This window comes from Rhopalosiphum maidis, chromosome 2 (genome assembly GCF_003676215.2).
Source record: "Rhopalosiphum maidis isolate BTI-1 chromosome 2, ASM367621v3, whole genome shotgun sequence".
Taxonomy (NCBI): domain Eukaryota; kingdom Metazoa; phylum Arthropoda; class Insecta; order Hemiptera; family Aphididae; genus Rhopalosiphum; species Rhopalosiphum maidis.
In genome coordinates, this window is record NC_040878.1 from 13,058,100 (window position 1) to 13,082,020 (window position 23,921).

Sequence of the window (23,921 nt, forward strand, 5' to 3'; positions counted from 1 at the left end):
CGGCTGAGAGGAGAAGAGTTGTCTCGATGTCTCGAGTGCGAATGCCCGACAATGAGTTTGTACAGGAAAACTACACTACGATTTTCATATTTTTATGACGTAAAGTAAATATAATAATATTATGTACGAATGATTTTTACTTGTACCGATATTTACGAAACAATAACACAACCGATAATGATTGTGAACCGTTTTTCAAAGAAAACTTTTATTCGTTTTATTGAGATAAACGCATATCGTAGTTAAATATTTTATGAGAAACATTTTAAGTAGTTTTCAAGAGCGATCTTAACGCAATATTACAGATAGTTACCGTGATAACCCGCCGAACAACAGTATATATCGCATAATCTTAGCATCACGCGGCGGTCAAGTAGGGACAACTATCGCGTTAAGGTAATAGTTACCGAAAATAAAACGATAAGAAAAATGCTGACACTATACTATTATTATAAGTAGGATCAAAATAAAACAATGGACGAAGTATGTTTTGGGAAATAGGAAATATAAAATTCGTACATTTTATAAAATAAAAAAAAGTGCGTTATAAGTGAAATAGAATCCCTTTTTATTACTCTTTGATTCTTCTATTGCTATTAGATTTTAAACTGATTGTACTATAGCTAGATAATATTGTGTTATAGTTTAAATATACAACATTTGTTGTTTTTTTTCTGTAATAAAATCGTACGTTATTTAAATAAGTAATATGAAATTATCAATATAGTTTTATATGTGCACTTTTAATACAATTTTAACAATATATAATATTCGTCTATATGACTTATTGAAATTTTAAACTGTATATATATGTATTAACTTTTTTTTGTTATGAAAAAGTTCTGAAAATGTTTTATAATATTCTTTCACGATGTCTTATAACATTTGATCTACATTTTATAAAGAATAAACACTGACGTAGATCGTAGGTTTAAGAATTGAAAAAGACGTTTATCCTTCTAACTTAGAAAAATGATACTAAAATAAGTGCTTTGCATACGAAAAATATATAGTAAAGAAAGTGGTTACGATACGAAATACTATTCACTTACTAAGGGGGAAGGAAAAATAGAGAGGGTCTTCTACAGAGATCAAGGTGCCATAACGAATATAATTTAGCTCTTCTAAGTTAAAATCAAATTAGTTCTAGCTGTGACGGACAAAAAGCGTTAGGGTAACTTGGTTCGAAAATTCAATCAACCTTTATGCTGTCAAACACTTGAATTCGTTAATACCTTGCATGGGCGCATATTTTAAGAAATGAATTAGCGTCGGCGAACGTCATATAATAAATAATAATATACACATATTGCGTTATACCGAGCGCTGTACCTTTTAAATTTTAACAAAATATTAAATCCTCGTTATTCTGAATGAGAATCTACTCGACGACTAAAAATTATATTTATAAAAACAATAAGTAGATAACGTTTTGCCGTACTCAAATAATCTGTAGGGATTGAGTGTGCTTCATATTTGAGTAAATTACTTTAATGGAACTGTTAAATATAAATTCAATGATAAAACATTTTATATGAAAAACAATTCTAAGTGGAGACAGTCTTCCAGCTAAGTATATTTCATTGTGTATCAATATTGGTATTATACCAATTTATTTTACTTATATTAATTATTTGATAGACTTAAATTTTTGTCAAAAACATAGCATTTATTTAATCATTTATTATTAGAAAGTATTTATATAATATATATATGTAATATTAAAGAGTATTTCATGTACCTAATTTGTGCAAATGAAAATATACAAAGTTTGTACTTAAAACAATATGTATGCGCTAACCATCAGTTATATCTATATTTTTTGTTTCATTAAATAAGACCTACATATATAATATACTTATATAAGGAACTTTTTATTATATGCATAAGTATTCTAATATTCAATAAACCTAAACATTTTTATTAACATTTTAAAAAATTTCGAATATTTCAAAAAGTCCATAAATAGTTTGAAATTAGTCTAAGTATTATTTTGAAAATGTCATTGTGTAAATTAAACTATAAAATATGCCATAAAAAAAAGTTAAATATCTATGAAAACATAATGTTTATATATAGTATGTGATTGAGCTGGATATTACTTTTTTTTTTCATCACCAATTTTACATCGTCAATTTCGTTAGCCCACGATACTATATTACTATCATTTATTTCTAATCGGAATTTTTGTAAAGTTATTCTTAGCAATCGATGATTTAATTAATATAATTTTGTTAACATAGTAACCTCGATAATACATATTTAATCATAATTTTAAAAACTTATATATTATATATATATATATATATATTACGATCCAATAATTTTCCGTGAAATGGAATAAATATTATCAAGTAGCTCGTAGTTATTTTACAATTTCGTCGAAGTTTAAACTTCAAGTGTTAATAATTAAATATTTGTGGTATTATGCTAGACTTTATTTTATAATTCTTGTAAGCAAGACTTATATGAAACTATGCTTTACATTTTTAAACAAAAGGTATGAACACTAAAAATTGTATGCATTTTCAACTTTTTAAAAACAAATTTTCATTTCAATTATTCAAACTTCAAACGCTTATATAAAAAAAAAAACACTGTAGTTTTACGCTCAACTTGTTTTTTAATTTCAGTATAAGCTTTTTATGAGGAGTTGTATTAAACTGCCATGATTTTTTTTAACGTAATTTATAAAAACAAAAAAAAATTAAATGTCTATAAATAATAAATAGTTAAAAAAGATTCAACATATTTAGAAACTTATACTATGTATAGAGAATGCTATTGCAACATTTTATGATTAATTTAGGTGTCTATGTTTACCTATAAAAAAATATATTTCGTCGAAAGTTGGTTTTGTTTAAAAATTCCCGTATTTCCATTTATTTATTTATGATTTTTTTTCCAGTCATTATACAAAAGTACTGGGAAATTTTTACCTTTGATTCCAAATTAATATACTTATTCAATTTCATAGAAAAAGTAGAAAAAGAAGATTGAACTATTTATCTCTACTACTTAAAGATGAAGAAACTTACAAAAAAAAAGAACACATTTCATTGTAAAATCATTACATTCATCGTTCCGCTTTAATATTGAATAAAAAATAATTGCAATATTAATTTTTATCGTCAGTGACATATTGTTAAATTGGCAGGAGCTCACAATATAATAATTATGTTATCAATGCAAATTTGTGTACGTTCTTCTTATACTATCGGTGATTAAAAAACATAAACCTAACTAAATAAATGTATTATAGCCATGTTGATAATTTTAAGTAAGGATTTCTTAAACAATTTAATTGTTCTGGACAAACTCGTGAAGATCATTATTTTATTAAAAGAACAATATTCATTATTCATAATTTTATATTTGTTTTGTATAAATTGGTTTTAGTTTACCTGTACACATACCTACTACAATATAAAACAGATGCGAAGAAAATCAAAATACGATTTCACTAACAAAATAATATATTTTTTTGTCAAGAGGCCAAGAAGTTAGTAAATAAACCAAAATATTAAAATAACAACGTTGGTGGACGTCTATACTATTTTCCAACTAATAATGGGCTTATTCAAGTAATATAGTGCCCTGCGGCCATGGTTCCTATAATATTGTACATAACCACGCCTATTTATAATAATCTATATAATAACCTACGACCCCAGCTAGTATGAATTCCTGATGCAACCGCACGGGTTATAAGATTTATTTATATGCGGACCTAACGGAACGAGTCGGGTAAATCATAGCAGTCGTTCAAATAAGTCTTAACTATGACGTTCGTTATAAAATATACGTCAACGGGCATAATAAACTTATCTACTGCGGTTATAACATGCGTGCCGTTAGAAGTGAACTCTTCTTTGAGTATAATAATATTATATAGTTCGATAAATAAATCATCAACTATGGAATTGGTTTCTTGGTACAACTATTCTGCCTACTAAATTATATAATATACTACAGTATCACAGTATCAAAAATAATATGCGATCATAAAACAAGTGTACTTGTACAATATTATTATAAATTCTATCAGTGACTTGTGCTGATGAAATAATTTTCAACCAGTTTTCCAAGTTTTGAGCGGGGAGGGGAGGGTAAGGAGTTTATATTTTACTTATAATATATTAGTTAACGAAAATAATATATCTATAATAATTACAATTGAATGAGTATATTGTTTCTTGTAATAACATCAATCATGGATAATATATTTTTTTCAGTACTACTTTATCTTGGACTGTGAATTTCTGAATTAGATAGATTAAGTGATAAAAGGTCTTTTCTCGGTTAATTGGGTCTTTGAAAAAAAAGTTGTAGATAAATTGAGTCCCGAGAAAGAACAAATTATGTATTTTTTATAAGTTATAAATAATTATAACAAATTGTGGTATAAATTGTATAAATTATTATTATAGTTAAATAAAAATATGTCTTTATCTAATATATAAATTATGTTCTCGGTAATAACTTAAATTTTACGAAACTCGAATCGATCATATTTATAATGTAATTTATTATTTGTTCCCTTAAATTTTATTTTTTTGATTTGTACCTACTTCGTAATTTTACACGCGTTATTCATTATATTTCTAGTAGTTTGTTAAAAAAATTAAAAATATTGGTATGTGAGCTGTAAAATGGATGGTTTAATCACGAATGATATGGTTCACATAAATTAATAATGCTAATGACTAGTGTATCAGTATATAATAATCGAAAATAGTAAGGACCCACACTTCACCTATTATTTTTTTCCACAGAACTCAATACCATTTTCAAAATATACATGAACTGTCACGCGCCCAATTTATTTAGCCCCTATATTTCTTTTAAAAATTCATTTTTTTCTTCAAAAATTGGTTTTTTGAATAATGAATAAGGAAATTCATTTAAATTTTATTATTATTATTTTATTAAATATTATGTAAGACAATAAATAAAGCATTATAAATAAATAATTTCTATAGAATGTACGTTTATACAATGATTCTATTAAATACTGAAGTCGTTTTCCTGTCATAAATTATTATTTATCTAAAAGTATACTATATGATTACAAAAAACAAAAACAATGATATGCACGCCAGTGAGTAGGTAGTGATTATTTATGGTAAGAATCTAGAAAAAAATTGCATACTAATTGGATTGGTAGTTGGTAATAAAAGTGCAATTTAAATTGATTGAATTTATTTTGTATTTAAGTAGCAACCATGGAGTAGATATAGTTGTTCTAATAGTTAATGTTAAAATATATTTATTATTTATCATTTTACAAAAATAGTAACTGTATCTAAACAGTGAACATATACATATTCAAATCACCAACATAACCCAAATGCGTAATGAGGATCACACTCAATCACGCATACACACAAAGCACATAACAGAATACGGCCAGACAATAAAAAATCTAACAAAATCATACGCGAAGAAATATTAGTTCAACACCAGATTAACTCAAAATCCCAATACTACCGTCTGTATGAACTTCTACGCTGGTAATACGGTAAAATATGACGACAGAGAAGCACTTATACGCAGTAAAACTAATCGGTAAATAGAATAACATTTAAAGATACGCCTGACTGTCAGCTAACTAACTTCGAAAGAATCAAAAGCGAAAAAGTGACAATAAATATAGACACCACACCTAAGAAAGCTAACGAAAATAAAAATCAACGACTAAGTAATTCAATGGAAACCATCAATCAAAACACTTCCGCCAATATTTCACCGAAACGGCACAGAAAAATGGGTTAGATTAGGTTACCAGCGCCACCCTACATAACAGGCATCACAATCCAGTATGGCAATATCCCACTACGAAAAAAGTTGAGCGTATACAAAATGTACATTAAATCTATAATAACATACACCGGTTCAGCGTGAAAATCACTAATATCAACAATAAAACGAAGCAAAATTTATGTAGCCCAACACATAACCTTCTAAACAATAATGGGTACTTCCTGGTTTATACGAAAACTCCCGTTCAAGATTGATGTGGATATCAAAAATCCAATATAAACCATTATCAAAAGTTGCCAAGAACATATTTGTCAGTCGAGATAATATGAACGCCTCACCTCTGATAAATCGTCCAAACCCTTGGCATGGACGAAATAATCAAAAACAGATCTGGTACCTACGCTAACCAAGATATTATGTACTTAATAATTATTCATTGCTTTATGGCCACTCATCACTACCTTTACTTTGAATTAAAAAGCTTAAAACTTCGAAACACGACCAAATGACGCAAGTTTTTTTAATCAAGCAACACGAAGTGAACCAAGAAAATCATTTCTTCTCAAACTTATAAGTCAAATACAATAACTCACATTTGAATAACTGATGAATAAAAGTCTACCCGAGTCCAGTTGTAGTAGCCGTGAATACTGCAGATGAATATATAAACGAGTTCTCTAGTACTGATCATATTATACCGATTTGCACATAACAAGTGATGAAACTGCAAGTGTTTTTCGAACACCAAAATTCACTGACCATCATCATACATTGACTAACAATTGTTTAATGATTCCGAATACTTTGCATTTCGATAAGTTAACATACTGGTGAATAGCTGCCGATTATGGAAATGCTTCAAGAAAGTTGCTATATGGGGCGGCGTGCCAGAATCGACAACAAAACACCAATCAAAGATTTTCGAACATTTGAACGCATAAAATACTGATTTAAAAACCAAAAAATCACTTTTCAGGTTAAGTTACTACCTCTTCCCTAATTTTAACCAACACAATGCGCTTACTTGAATAAGACTTTCCGGGACGATGTCATACTTCAAACGCTTCTTATGCAGATTTGTAAACGATAAACCACATCCCAAACATATTGTATTTAGAGTTTTAGCTATTCCTTATAATTATGGTTTGTAGGAATTAATAGTCCATGCTCTCGATTGCATAGGCTTAATCAGTCAGATCCCACCCATCTGTTCTAAATTTTAACTATAACTCTTTAGATAGAAATGAAAGGATTTAAATTATCAATGCAATTACTTGACTTCAGATTATTTATTATGAGACAGTAACTTATTAAGAATGTTTCAGCGTTACGACTTATATGAATAAATAGAAACAATTTGATAAAATTTCCACAGTAATAAAACAAAAACAAAAAATGAAATACATTTTTTATTTTATCAATCATTATAAACACTAATGTTTTAATATAATTATTACGAAAATACTTATTTTTCAGTTTCACGTTTTTAAAACTTCTAGGAGATATTTCTGATAATAAAATCTGAAATATTGATTCACAATAAAACTTTGAACTTGAGATTATGATGAATCATGTAGGCGTAACAGACAATAATATGTGTTTTAATATAATACACATTATACATATTTCGTATAATATATACATTGCCCGTGTATTTGTTAAAAAAAAAAAAAATCAAATATATAAACAATGCCAAGCTTAATTATTAAGAATTTCTACATAAGATATTTATTTTTGTTCTTATGTAAAAATATTAAAACCGGATTTAAATTGTTTTTCTCATCAGCGTTACTTTTAAATATTTAATAAAACATAATTACCGTTTATTAAATACGAGTATTATATTATTAAAATATATAATTTACGCATTCTAGTTGTGTGGTCCATATTACCCTGTTCAATACATTAGATCGCGATATGATACACGATAAATTGGCATACTGTATATTGTAGAGTGATATTATATTTATTATTTATCTACATCTCAATCTGTAAAGATACAGCTTGACCATGACGTGTACACTCTTATTCGGTGTCACATTACCGTCATGATATACATTAGAATTTTATATTTTATTATAATTTTAATTCAATGTCTTCTTGGTATTTAGTTGATAAACTATGTGTACATTTTTGTCATGTTACATACTCGCATCTTGTTATATAACTTTCTCGTAAGTAAATAAGATTTACTCATTGTCCTGAGATAGGTTAATTGCCATATTGTATATATCGTCAATCATCTTGTCAATTATTATACGCTATCCCCAAAATGTGAAATAAATGTATTTTTTTTTATAACGGTTTATAAAATAACGACTTATGAAATCGAATACGTTTAATTAAAATAAGTGTTTCACAGAGCGCTGCAGCGAAGGGTACTTATTATTTTAATGGTGTTTCAAAATAATTGGAATTTTCCTTCACTGTGAGGAAAAGACAAATAACTTTCTCCTTTTTAGGTGTACGTTAATGTGTATATTTAATTCCCTCTAAGTCGCACTTTGCCGGCGTCCAAATTAGTATAACCGGCATCAAAAGTTAATTATAATAGGTAATATTATATAATATATTATGATATATTATGCATACATGATTAGGTATTATGATGATAGTACAATGACCTAATTTCAAACAATTTGATTACATCATATTGTTAGTTTAAACATAAAATGGTTATTATAGAAATTAGAAAAGCATTGTCATGTCGGTATTTTGAAAATAATTACGACAATACAACATAACGTCCATATTTCACTGTAGGTACATGTTTTTAATTGAAAATCTTTATTATGAATTGAACAAGATAGGCTACCTGCCTGCCTACCTATATACGTGTGATCACTAATTAATTTACTATATACACATAAAACGCTTACATAATAATAGATAATGGAAGCATGTTATCATGACTTCAGATACTTTTAATAATATATGTAATTAAATAAAAAAAAAAATGAATATTCTTGCAATAATGACGTGTAGACTTCACATTGAATCATACCGGCAGAGGCGGGTTAGATGACGTTATATTTTGTTTTGGTAATAATATAGTAATTTAGGTCTATTAATACATCTGAAAGACGATATCTAATTTTTTGACTTGTTTATTTTATTACATTTAATTAGCAGTATTGTATTCATTTTTAAAACCTGAAACGCGTAAATCAAATTTATTTTATTAATGACTTTCAAGATAATTTTTTAGGTTTGTATAATTGAAAGTAAAGTTCTTCGTATTACTAAATTATAAATTCTATAATATTATCCTTATGCAGAAAATGCAAGTTGAAAATTTTAATTAGATTTTTCTATATTAATAAAAAAAAAAAATAAAAAAACCACCTTTTTCAATATTATATAAGTATTGATGAAAAACGACTTGATTATTTTGTAATTTTGTAAACTACAAGATCAATTTATTATTATATCGACGATATTCTATACATTTTATTAACATCTTTTAATTCTATTTTTTCAGTCAAAATTTAAGTTAATAATATTACTAAATATTACTATTAATTATACGATAAGAATTTCCTTGTTTAATAACACTGGGATTAATTCAATTTGATTTCTTCGAGTAAATTTAATTTAATGTTGTGTTAAAGTTTTCAATAGTTATTGTTATTACTAATCGAATGTTTATATTTTAGCGGTAATAAATTTTATCAAAAAAGTATTAAAAAAAAAAAAACACCGATACTAAATAAGGCGTATTTTGATATATTTAAAAACTTAACGTATTATTTAAGATAAATGTGAAGATGAAAGCAATAAGTAATTGTTCACTAATTTGTATTGGTTCTAATTAAATTTAGTGTCCTAACCCAAATAGTTCTTAATGTTTCTATACCTTTGGTTTTTAGAGTGCCTACGGTAAAGTTAACGACACAACCACTACGTGATGTTGAACCATTTGGTGTGAGTGTATATATAATATATAGTAAATAGGATTTCATCGTACTTAAATGACCTATATAGCGTATTGTACCCAAAACCACTCAAATATTTAAAGTATGCATATTATTGTTCACGGAATAAACAAGCGTGCGCACACATACACTAGTGCTAAGATAACCTATAACTGCACAGAATATTTTTAGTATAGTTAATTATACAATATGAAACATCATCGTCATTTGTGCGAGACAAACGGGCGATTGCTTTCCCAATTCTCAAAACTATAAATTCATTATCATAGGTAATGCTTTTAAATCACGTCACATTATCATTAAGCCCAAAGGCTCAAAGAACCTAAGACTAATGACTTTAAGTGCACAGTTTTTGGTATACGGCGTGTTGGTATACCTACAACAGTTTTATTGTCGGAACAGTGCAATATAATATCATAAACAGGAAAAATAAATGGCATTAGGTCTGGATACACCATATTGCTATATATTATTTCCTTAACAAATTTATTACGGCAAAAAACTAACGATATGAGTATAGCTTTGTTCATTGATGAAGTACTAAAACATTACGACGTTATCGGCTTTAAATCATAAAATTATCAATACATAAAACTTCATTTCTTAAAAAAAAAAAAAATAGTAGACATTAAGTTAGTATCTGCGTGGCTGTAAATAATATTATTTTGTTTTATGTTCAGTTCGCGTTTTAGTGCCATACTTTAGAATACTTCAGATAACTGGTGAACGAATTTACTTCTCAGTAATACAAGGGAGCTAATAAAATACCTAGTTTAACTATAATGCAAGTATAATGTAAAACGTGTATGCATATTTAATTTTACGTTTAATATTAAATAATACCACTAAACTAACAAGTGATAAATAGGATTTGAACTGTTTGTTACAGCGATGTTTACCTTTTGTTATAATTTAGCCGTAAACAATTGTCTTATTATTCTAGAAGATTTATTATTAAAGTTTAAAAATGCCATGATATTAACGTTATACCACTTAAACGTTTTAACAACGTAATGTTGATAATTCGTTTATATCATTTGCAACTACTATGCGTAGCCGTTGTTTTATAAGATAATTATTAATAACAACGAGTAATATTTGAAACCTTGTAAAGTAGTAACTATCATAATAATTAATTTATATATTTCAATATTATATACTGTATGTTAATCACACGGCGATATAGGTAGGCAAATCTGGTACACCAAGGATATGAGGTAATTATTATAGTATGTTACGTTATATTATCAATTATTTTAATAATATTATCTGATTAAGTGACCAATAAAAAATAAGGTGAAGTATTAAAACATTATGTTTTTTATATGAGTGAAGATTAATAAATTGGCATTGGTTGTATTTTATATCGCAACCTTTTGATTGAAATTCAACACTGAAAAGATATCCGAATATAATTCGTAATATTATGTGTGCGGTATCGATTGCGTATGCCTACTTTTATATGAATATCGACGAGGTCGGATAATATTCCAGACCAGACGTCTCCCTTCTGCACTCATAACGACAGTGGGACCCGGTCTCGCCGGGTATTACTACGCGAGTCAAGTGGTCGTCGACGGCAGCCGTTGTGTGCCTAATCCGACGTCCGTTATTTTCTTTTTTGTTGGCGCTGGCGTATCGGCGTTATTCTTATACATAATATATTATAACATGTCGCTGATCGCGTTAGCGTCTTACGGGCGATTTGTATTGTGACAGTTTTAACATACGAGGTGTGTAGTTCAAAAATCAGCTAAAAGAACATTTTTTAAAAACGGTTTATTTTGTGTTTTATACAATATGGTAACACTGTATTACAAATCCTGTACAAATATTGAAAATAAAATAAGGCTACGGCTGGCTCGAATATAATATGGAAAATTATTGTGGTTTGTTTAAAAAACACCCATCCAACGAAGTTTATTTCAAAACCATCCATTATAAAACACGTGTTTTTTCGCAGTAAAATAATAAAACGTGTTAATAAGATCAGAATAAAATGAAGCTTTAATCTACTTAAGATATACTATAAAATTAATGTTTTGTTGTAGTTAAAATGTTTGAAAACTTATTTAAATATTACCTACATTATAAAGCCGATTTCAAAACCATTCATATGACAATATTGTCAACAAAACCAGCTGTATCAAAACCATCAATTTATTTTACTCTTATAATAATCTTTATATACACAGTAAATATGTATAATCAATGTAAAATTTAAAATTATAGAGCAAAATCTTAACCTCATTTTAATTTTTTTTGTTGTTTCCGAAAATTTTAAAACATTGGTTTTAGCTAATTTTGAAACTACTTGTCTCAATTATGTTTTCTTCCTTGCACACGGGCGAAGCGTTATACACACGTGTGGGAATGTTGTACGGACTTTTTTAATGTACTCATCTTTATTTTTGGTAATAAACGCGCGAGAGTGCGAACGGTATGTATATAAAACGAACAGTCGAAGTTATCTATACTGTACCATGTCGGGTAAGTTGTTTTTAGTTGGCTGATCATCGTTTTATTATTATATTTTTTTTTTTATAAGTGAACGGGTACCATTCGTTGCACTTTATTATAATTATTAAGTTATTCTTACATTTTCAACGGTTATCATCGAAAACATATTACGGGTTAATTCAAAATGGTGAACCGTCGACTATCACGGTAACGCGATATCAGCTGATAACATTAATGTAGATAATATTAAAATTTCTGTACATCGTACGTTACATAATATTAACAATACACAGTCCATGGTCCATAAAAAGTCCATAATTAATGTGTATTTTTTAAAATTTATTTGTTATTATAATTTTCGAATTTTCGATGAATTGGTTTATTATTACACGAAAAAAACAACAGGGTTGATTTATAATAATATATTATGTATTCTAAATGTACACACTTATATGTTATCAAGTAATACTGAAAGCTTAAGAATTTAACATTAAATCAATTACGGTTTTTCGATTACCAACATTTTAAAAAACATAACATTTTTCAAGTTTCTAAAAAAAATTAATTTGAAAGTTGAAATATTTTAATAATTTAAGTTATTGTCATGTCAGCCGTTTGAGACATTGTTTTATTTATAATTTAAGTAAGTAAATAATGAAATGGCATATTTTAGTGGGTTCAATACACTAATATAAATAGGATTTCCATAGGCGTCTCTAGACATTTTTCTAAGCGAGGGGAAAAAATTAATTTTATATTAACATTTTATTTTTATTATGTTTCGTCATTGTTACATTAAATTATTACAATTAGGTACAGATAATGCTTTGGAAAACAAATTTAAAATACTATGGGGGGGGGCTAGGAGGTGTTTTATTGTTTCATGTTTAGATATCACAATATTCATAAAATCAATTATTCAGAAAATTGTATTGTATACATTTTAATATAACACGATAATAGAATATAGAATGTATTACTATGTTTCGAAAATACTAATGATATTATGTGTGTTGTAATATTAGTAATAATTGCTAGGAAAAATATGTACATACGGTGTGTTGTGTTCTTTAAAACTATAACGCTCTATAAATTTATAAATTTTAACTATAAGGATCAGGATTTTAAGGCAATTACTACCTATAATATTATGTCGTATTCATTTATGATATTTTTGGTACTAGGGGTAATATTTTATTTATATATTTATTTACTGCAGTAAACAGTTTACTGCTGCGACTTTGTTAATATCGTAAAGTATACACATTACACACGGTGTGACCGAATTAAGTGCACAATCGAGGCGTAGAGACAAAAAGTTGAAAAATGTGGTTGTAATAAATAATGTAGTTATTTAAAGCAACGTTATTCTAGGTAGATACTTCAGATTGTCATAGTAGGTCATGTCAAAAATTACAATTCACATTAGAAAAATAAAATGCTTTCCATGAACCAATACTACGGTGTGAGGCTTGGAAAATATACGTCCACATGACTTAATGTCATCTTGAAATAAAACTCGGGTTGGTAATTTCTATTTTTTTTTTTTATAAAAAGTAATGTTTAAGTTCTATAGATATTTTATATCTTATACGCTTATATTTTTTGCTGTGTATGTAAAAGAGCTAGAGCGTTTCATAATCAATTCGTGTACAAAGACAATATAAGTCCAAAACATTTTAAAAACTATTAATTTTTACCTTAACGGCATCGATAAAATACTTTTGACATAATGGCACCTGAGTTTGCGAAAATAACGTATATTTTAGGTAGGTATACAGCAATTATACAAATTGATATAATATATTAATAGGGCTCTGAAGTTTTAGAAGCTAAAACAGGTAAAATATACACGCGGATAGACACGACAAAGCTGCAAATTAGGTATGTATGAAAAAATGTTAATTATGGAAAAATTATCTTTTAAAATGAAAAAATATACTGTAAAATATTTATCATAAGTATACAACAAATTTATCAACGAAAAAACAATAAATAGATTTACGATATGATAATATGAGTGGAATATGTGTATGATAATAATCGTATTAATGTGGTATAGATTAAATGCACATTGCTCCGTTGTTATCAAATTCAAATTTTCAGTGACAATAATAATAAATACCTATTTCAAATAATATTAGTTTATTATATAATTTTTCGATTTTTTTTTTTTATAAAATGTTAAATATGCTTGATGTATGTATGAAAAATAATGAGAATTGCACTTTTTCCTTAAAATTGATAAAAAAGATACATAAAATATTATGCATTTTAAATTTTTGATTTTTAAACTTACTTTTGTATAATTTAGATATCTATCTTGGTCTGCTATAAATTGAGAATATGTAGTACAGTAAGCAATTCCTAGAACTCCCGAGCTCTAGTGTATTAAAATAATAAGTTACTATGAAATATTCTTAATATATGTAGAAACATTTGTACTCTTAAAACTAAATAGTATTTTTAAACGAGAATATTTACAGTTAAATAAAATACGTTAAAAAAAATTTCTACACTAGTTTAATATATTCAAACGTTACGGACTAATGTCGCGATACAATGGTTTGACTTTAGTTTCATAAGCGTTTGACGGAATTTTGTTATATTTTACATTTATGTAAAGTAACTAGTAAGTTATATATTGACAATACAATGAAGTACTTACCTATTTTTTTTTTTATTTTTTTAGTCACTTCTTTAAATTGTAGTTTGTTGTTATTATTTTTTCCTCCACTAAAATTAATGTTTTTGAAAGTTTTTCAATTATATATCTATATAATTATAAAGGTATTGGAAATATTATCTAATTTTGTTGGTACTTTATATTTAGAGAGATTATTATTTTTTTTAAATAATTTCTATGCAATAAAAAAATTACCAACACATTTCTCGTTAATATTTAAATAGTTAGTTAAATAAACATTTTTATTATCTTGAAGAAATTTGGAATTTGAATATATTTGAAAACAATAATGTATTAGACGTCAATCAATTTTTTTAAATTTAATTTTAAATTACTTAAAAATACCTTAAACATATTTTTAAGTACAAATTGTGTGTTTATTTTTATCAAAATTAAAACGACTGTATGATGCGTTTTTTTTATCATAACTATAATATTATCATAATAACGAAATAAACTATTTTACAATGATTATTTTTTGTCTGTGATAAGGATGGAAATAATTCGTATATTTTGATAAACAGCTAGTATTGAAACATATATGTGCGATTGATAACTTAAGTCATATTAATTACTATAATATAGTGTATTATGTATACACCTAAATGTATTATGTATAGGTAGATGGTTTACCTATTAAGTTGCGTTACCTATTATGGTAATGGAGTATATAATGGAGTCCAATAAAGTATATTCTTATCACCCATGCACACCGGGTTGAATATATAACGGTACAGTATAATAAACATAATATATAAATATATATATATGCGGCAAACAGAAAAAAGGACTAGAAAGGACTTAGTTCAATTAAATAAATATTCTAACACTAAAATAGTATAGTTCTAATCAATGTTCATATTTGATGAGTTTTATAGTTCATTATTTTATGACACGTACTATCGGAGATATTCGTTATCATTTATAAATTATTTTCATATTTGGTCCATTAATAAAGCCAACAATTTTTATCATTGGCGTGACTCAGCATATCCCAAAAATAAAAATGTTTTATTTTATTGAAGGTGCATTAAGTTATTCTATACAAATTATAAAGTAATTTATTTTTTATTTTTTGCTTTTATAGAAAACATATGTTTGATTTATTTAAATTGTCATTTATTTTGTAGAAGATGGGTATTTATGATAATTTTACATTAGAAAAAATTTTTGATAATTGGGAAAATATTATTGAAAACATTAATATAAGCGAGTAATGTAATCTTGCGAATTTGTTTTTATATTAAATGCCAACTATACGCTCCACTTTCCTAAAATTTGACTAAATAGATCTACCTATGATTCTATAATGTTATGTACAGATTCAGAATAAACTTTAGTACAACTTATTAGAATATTTTTGAATGATAAATGTAGATATGTAAATTATTAAGGCAGAAGTTATAGTATTAGGAAAAAGTGTATGAGGAAAAAACTTAAACGCAATTTTATTTTAAAATATATTTTAATCGTTTTGTATGCTCTAATTAACCTAAAAAATAAATATTTATATAGTTTTATCATCTCAGTTCATTATTGAGTGTTTTACAATATTATAAAAATATTATAATTTACAAGATAAATTATTTTTTCTATTATATTTGATAAACTAACTAGTTTTATACCATTACACGCAATTGATGAAATTATAAACTATTTAAAAACCATTGTTTCACTAAAACCTGATTACTAAAGCACTTTAAAATGCAATTATGTAACCATACTCCAATCATCCTTTACAAAGATTGTTTTGTCTCCTTAACACAATCTAACTTTATAATTTTATTATTTTCATGTGTTATATTACCAAACACTTTTTATTATTACCTCAGTTTTATTTGCCACATTCCACGTTTAGCTTTTCGCTGTACCTATATGTTATGATAATACCTTATAACACTTATATATTTTAAGAATGTTGTTTTATTCTATTATTTTCTTTTTCAATATTATTTACTATTTTCGATCTATATACCAGAGAACTTATGCGCATACTGTGTACTCTTATTATAATTTATGTTTTATAACTTGTTTATATTATCTAACTTTGTAATTGTTGTCTGACGTTAGTTAATTAAATAAATAAATATAAGTTAAGGGAAGTACAAAAAGATTAGTTTTGGAAAATGTATAAGACTACATCAAATTAAAGTGTTGTATCCACTTTAAGGTATTGAATGTGAATGAAGGGATATAAAACGTAGAATATCGAACATGTAATATTTCTGAGAGCATTATTACAGATTCAAATATATAGTGGAGCATAGCAATCCAACAATATGGCAGTAAATAGATAAAATTCGACAAGAAATAAGTGTTGATGTAGATAAATAATTGAATGGAATTTAGAAATAATCTAAAAAAAAACAAAATTGTGTAAAAGATGAACAGTTTTTACGAAATATCCGACATTGTATACGAAAAAGGAATGGGTAATCATTGCATAGTAATACAATCATATAAAATAATTAAAATAAATATGCCAGATTGCAATAACATTTAACGGACCAATCACGGGCCACTAATTAATTAAATGTTTAGCAATACTTAATGGAACCTGGCAATAGTTATAGTTTATTAAATGTAATAATAATACAAATAATAATGATAGTAAGTTATGTGTATTAATTATTATTATTTTATTTATTATTTGTAATAAATAAAAATATATTTTTATGAATAATTTTATTTTTTGATATTTTTTCTCGGAAAACGTATACCCTAAAATATACGATATTTATGCACTAATATATTTTTCAGTAAGTTAATTTTTAAAAATAAACAGTTAGTATCTAAAATGAAAACATCGTCAAATATGATTCGGACAATAAACCTTTGTTGGTACGATTATTGATTTAAATACTTAATCGATCCACAGGCACTGTGACAATGTTTTGAGGCAGCTTTTAAATAACCAACTATTTTAAGAGTTACTTATTGGTTTAAATAAAAATAAAGAATTATTTCCCAAAGAGTAAATTTAAACTCAAATATCTTCCAATTGGCAAGAATAATCTGTATATGCAAAAAATATGCATAATAAAATTACAGATTTAGTTTTGTCGTAACATGAAATACATTTGCTTCTAGTTGGTCTTTTTTACAGTCTTGCAAAACAAATATGTAAATGATAAAAGTCCTCTACCGTAAAGATTTTAAACTTACTAGGCAAGTATTGCTTACAAGTTACACAGTCGTTATTCATCTCTATAAGATGCTATTACATTATATTTATCATAAGTTTAATAATTAAAATTGCAATCACATATCATGACATAGGCCTAGAAGTATACACTATCTAAATTAAAATTATTTTCTAATTTTATGTACATAAGGAGGGGGTGGTATAATTTGAATAACAGGAGTTAATATTTTCATGGAACACTTATTTAGTAGTAAAAAAAATCTCAAGAATTTGAAAAAATCATCTTAAAGTTTATTAAACAAAATCAAAAATCAGAATTTGAAAAAAAATTATTAAAAGGAACAAATTAAGACAAACATGTTTAGTGAAAGACTCTGTAAAAGACAATTCATTGTTTATGTCTATATTATGTATAATACGATACCAAAATGTATAAATTGTAGTTTTAAGAAAAACGATACATTTAATCACTACAGTTGGAATACGAACTTGGTAAATATCGATTAAAAATTGTTCCAGCAGTTGTGTAAACAACTATTGTTTTATCATGTAATATTTTAAGTTTAAAATCTATGGTTAAACCATTTAGAAAATCGAATCCTATTTAAATGGGAATTCAATTATATTTTTATAAACTAATTATTACTACATATACATATGTACGTTAACTTACCGATTTTATGCATTGGACTAAACCTTGCTAGAGATATCACTCCTTGGTCGCTGGTGCACGCACGAGCAAATCTAAAATGTAAACGGTGGTTGGATTAATATCAAATAAAATGACATAAAAAGAAAGAAACTGAATGGATATCCTTAAGGTCTAACAAAATGTTAAAACTACAAAAGTAGGTACAGCAGTTTTAAAAGTTTTACACTGAGAGGGAAAAATATACCACATAAAATACCATTATACGTATTTTAAATTCTAATTATATAATACTATGAGAGTAATAATTAAAAAGACGTTTTACTGAAAACAAATTTACATAGTTCGATCGATAATATGGTTTAAAAAAATAATGAATTTGCGTACTAAATATTTTTAGTAAAAATCCAAGTTAGTTCTTCATACACACATCAGTTAAAAATATCAAAAATAGTCAACTTATAATTTTTTTGAAATAAATGTTTTGATAAAATCGAATATTTATTACTGAATTATGAAATAATAACCATAATAATAATATAAATAACCATTAGAAATAGATAACGCTAATTTCTCCATTTAATTTTTTTATAATAGTTTTTATATTCATTATATTTAAATTTAACACATCCATTACATTGACCTTCTCAATTATAAAGTGCACATAAAACCTTTAAAAAACAGTAATGCTAGTTAAAGTGTTAGTGTTTTTAAATAGATATAATAATTATATTATACTTTTGTATTTTAGTTTTTTAATTAAAAAAAAAACTTATATTTAAATATAAATAATGTCATATTTAACCCATTTCCAGGGTTTATCTTACCATTAACGACACGTATACAGGATTTGCATCGATTTTAATATTTTTTGTGACATATTATATTTTATAATTTTATAATATGTTATATTTTCGAGCTAACAATATATAAGTCAACAAATAATGTTGGAATAAACAAATTTATGACGAAATTGAAGTCTTTAAGAATGTTATTGAATCCGATTTCACTTTATTATTCATTAAACTGAATACATAATATAGTTTAATAGATTAATAAATAATATGGATAAACTATAATAATAATAATACTAAAAATAAGCGTTTAAGTAAATAACTGCTTTGTAGTTCAATATAAATGTCGAATGTACTTCATCATTGAGTATATGAATTCATTGTAATATATGTATTAAATTTGAATTCAATTTCAATTTTATACAATATAAAATAATTTTGAGCGTAGTCGGTCTAGCATAACCAATGTTTCTAAAATAATATTTTAATAATTATAATAATAAAATTTAATGAATATTCATATATTTTCAGCACCGAGGAACAAATTAGATCCAATTTACAATCAAAAACCATCTTTGAAGTTGATGATCTTCTGCTAGAAAAAATGTCTTTGGTTACACAGATACACGTTGTATACATACTAATTAATAAAAAAATACACTTGGTTGTAAAATCAGCACGTTCCTCACTCTATTTAGAGTATAAAATGTCTTAAAAATATTTTCATACGTCAAACTGATAATATTGAGATTTATTTTAACAGAAAAAGATACGTAAAAGATAAAAGCATAAAAGAGCATTAAAAATTAATTCCTATTATTGGCTTACAAGAATTTCACATAAATGATATATCAACGTTTACACCGTAAATATAGTACCTCTGACAATCAAGTATGAAAATTTAAACATAATAATAATGTGCTATATGCGAGTACACTAGTATTTAATGGGATCACAAATCAACTGTAACCAAACAATATGTATATATATATATATATATATATGGCACATTATAATATAATGAATATATATAAACGCTACATCCGTAGAATTTGACAGTTAAAATAACGAAATAAATGAGTGATTGGCAAATCGTCAAGATACACCCTATCTAAACCTAAAACCCCGTGCAAATATTATCATAAACATTCAAACTTCGATTGAATTCATGGAAATACTGCACAATTACCAATATAGATCCATTTTGTTGTATATATAATTGTATTTTATAATAGCATAAACTTGATATTAACTACAGATGAACTTCCTGTTAGTGGCTATTAACTATTAGAAACAAAAACGGATGTATGACCGATATACCATAATGTATACATCGCTGGGTTTAATGTTATTATATTAGTATAAATATGGTTCACGAGGTAGGCAGGTATTGAAATTTAACGCACAGAATAAACTTTAAAACGTATAATTAAATATAATGCGCTTATTAAAATTTAAATATATAATAACACAAGTCATTTTAGATTGATAAAATTACCAATTTTGACTGTGAGGTTTGGAAATAAGGTTTCTCTTATATTTTTGAATCAACTCTAAAATATCAGAAATTAATATGAACTATTTTTTTCTATAGACATTTAAATTAAAAATGTGGAAAAAATTAGCTATTAAAATGAAAAAATAACAATTTTAGTTATTTTTCTGTGATTCGAAAATTCGATTCCTGGGGATTTGTTTTTGTGCTCTAACCCATTTTATTACTTATAAAATAATACATTATTATTAATAGTAACACCTATAATCTTATAATAATTAATACCATTTCTTTAGAAATATATTTTAACAGAACGACTATTTTAATCAGAAAATTTTTTTCATACTTTAGATACTTGTTTTTCAACGACGAAGAATGAAGATTGTTTGAATCGAAAAATCAACATTTAGAATAATTTTATAATTGTAAATTTATAAATTATTATAACATGTAGAATGCACGTACATCTTAATATGAAATGTTAGGCACTGATTTTGAACACCCTTTGAGTAATAATAGCATAAATTAAAGACCACTTGTTGCAGAAGATTTGTCTCACTTCATTCAGTGCTGCACAAACACCGGAACTCTATTATTATTGTAAAAAAATATAATATATTTAATGCAATGGTTTTTAACACCAAGCATTAGATAAACGAACTTGAGTTAAACTCAATTAAAAATTCATCAAATGAGATTTTTTTTTCATCACTTAAGTAATTATGTGATTTTAAAATACTTTCATACGTTAACAAATTAGGAAAACTACTGAATGAAGAACGACCTTTGAATATCATCGGTAACTTTCAAAGTTACATACTATAAATAAAATCATGAAAAAAATAATAAACTGGACACTGTTTTAATTCAATAGTAAAAATAATAAACAAATATTACTTATTTAAAGTTATAGGTATATCATAAATAATAATATTTATAACACTTATGCCAAATTATAAAATGTCTTTGAATATGTACTTTTCCGCACAAAAAGATATAAGTGATGGTTTTAATTTCTTTTTTACGCTTTTATACGTTGTGGTCGGTATTTAAAATCCACTAATAGTATTATACGCAACAACAAGCTAACTATATTTTAATATTTATAACTCGCCACAGTTATAAAAAGGTACAAGTTTAATCACTTTATTATTGTTATTACATTTTACTTAATATTGTTTCTTACCTATATTATATTATATTATCATTTCTTATATCATAAAACCGTAATAATAGTTACGACACGGGGTAAAAAATATTTGAAAAAATTAATTTAAATTAATCATAAAATTAAATTTTTAGCCCCGCCCACCAAACGGTGTTCGGTATCGCTGCCGTTTCGTTATCACCACGATTGTTATCAATTATTGCCGTTATTACAAATATTATTTCAAAAATTTTCCGTTTTTCACTGGATTTTAAAACTTTTCCTATTTTTTTCGAGTCCGTTCTGTCCGCGTTTGTGTAATGCACGTTTTTTTCAAACCATACGCATATTGTTTGTTCTCCGATCGCGTTTGTGTCGGTCGCCATCGTGGTAACAAAAAAAAATTAGGGACTGGTGTAACTCGATTTTGGGTATTTACGTGTCTACAAAACCGTTTGAAATACAACAATAAAACACATATATATTATATACATATTATATCTATCTTAAATAATTTAAAATTATTCTCCAACCCATATTTAAAAAATCAAAGGATACAATAATAATTTATAATAAAAAATTTTCATTTAAAATTCTTAGCCTTATATAGTATTAAATGTACCTATTGATATTACAACTATTACCAGTGTTTTATTGTATTTGTTTGTTGTCATCGCCCTATGAAACAGTAAAAATACTTAGACTTAAACTTCAATATTTTTTCTGGTAAAATAATAAATCTAAATGTCAGACGAACCTTTTTTGGGGGGTGGGTTAAAGGTGATCAGAAGAAAAAATTGCAAAATTGTAAAATTTCATTGCTTTAAGTACCAAATCTATAAGTACAATAACTTGTCTAAAAGCTTGAAAATATTCAAAACTTTACCCTTACCTTGCGATTTTTTTACACTGGTTACAAAAAAACCGAAAGTACCTGTATTATAACAAAGTTGACGTTTTTATAAATGTGTGTTAGCCTTATTTGATAATAACACGTCAAATAAAATATAAAAATGTATTAAACTATATAACAAAAACATATTAGTGAAATTATAATAGCCATAGTATGGGCTATATGCCAATGTTACGCACAACAAAACAAATCTTTTGATGCGTTTCCAATATGTGCGGCGCCCACGTTGAGTCGTAGTCGCCTTAAACTCTATTCCAGCTTCGCGGCTGGTTATTGAACCCAAAGAAGTATGCACATCGGTTGATTTTTTGAATCCGTTTTGTACTTCGGCCGAAGCTTGCGCAGGAATGCACTCAAATCCGGTCCGCTTCAGTTGCGCTAAATTTCACGTAAATGTTCGGTTATATAAACTACACGATTTCCTCGGCGGACCCGTCGATTAGTCGCTCGCCACGTCCCGTTCGGCCGGACCCGCAAAAACTGTTCGCGTCCACACCGAAGACGGCGATTGCATTTCAATCGAATCGCCGTCCACACCGAAGACGGCGATTGCATTTCAATCGAATCGCCTGCGCCATACATCACTGCGATGTTGGGCATTGAACAACATGATTGCCTTGTCATCAGACCAGAAAATTCGTCATATACTTTTTCCGACTGACCGTTTGCAGTTGATGGTTCAGCTGAAACCGGCAGCATTGCCTGATCGGATGTAATAATATTATTTTGCACAATAACACTACAATAATGAATAAACTATGCGACCGAAACAAATACTTATTATATATTTCAAAACTATACACATAGTAGTCAATAATAAGAGCAGCCAGTAGTAATAGATGTTTATAGTTTTTGTATCCGAAATACATTTTAATGCTAATACAATAGATCCTCGATTAATCGTCAGTATCAGGACCAGAGCCTTAATGTATAA

General features: G+C 26.5%; 1 protein-coding gene across 4 annotated transcripts in view; it reads right to left on the reverse strand.

Annotated features, from left to right (window-relative positions):
• LOC113552971 overlaps positions 1-23,921 on the reverse strand; it is a 107,530-nt gene that overhangs the window by 2,562 nt on the left and 81,047 nt on the right. For all 4 annotated transcript variants that reach the window (XM_026956041.1, XM_026956040.1, XM_026956038.1 and 1 more), the window contains one exon: positions 18,663-18,733. In XM_026956041.1, the coding sequence (XP_026811842.1) occupies positions 18,663-18,733 (71 nt within the window). The remainder of the gene's footprint in view (positions 1-18,662; positions 18,734-23,921) is intronic.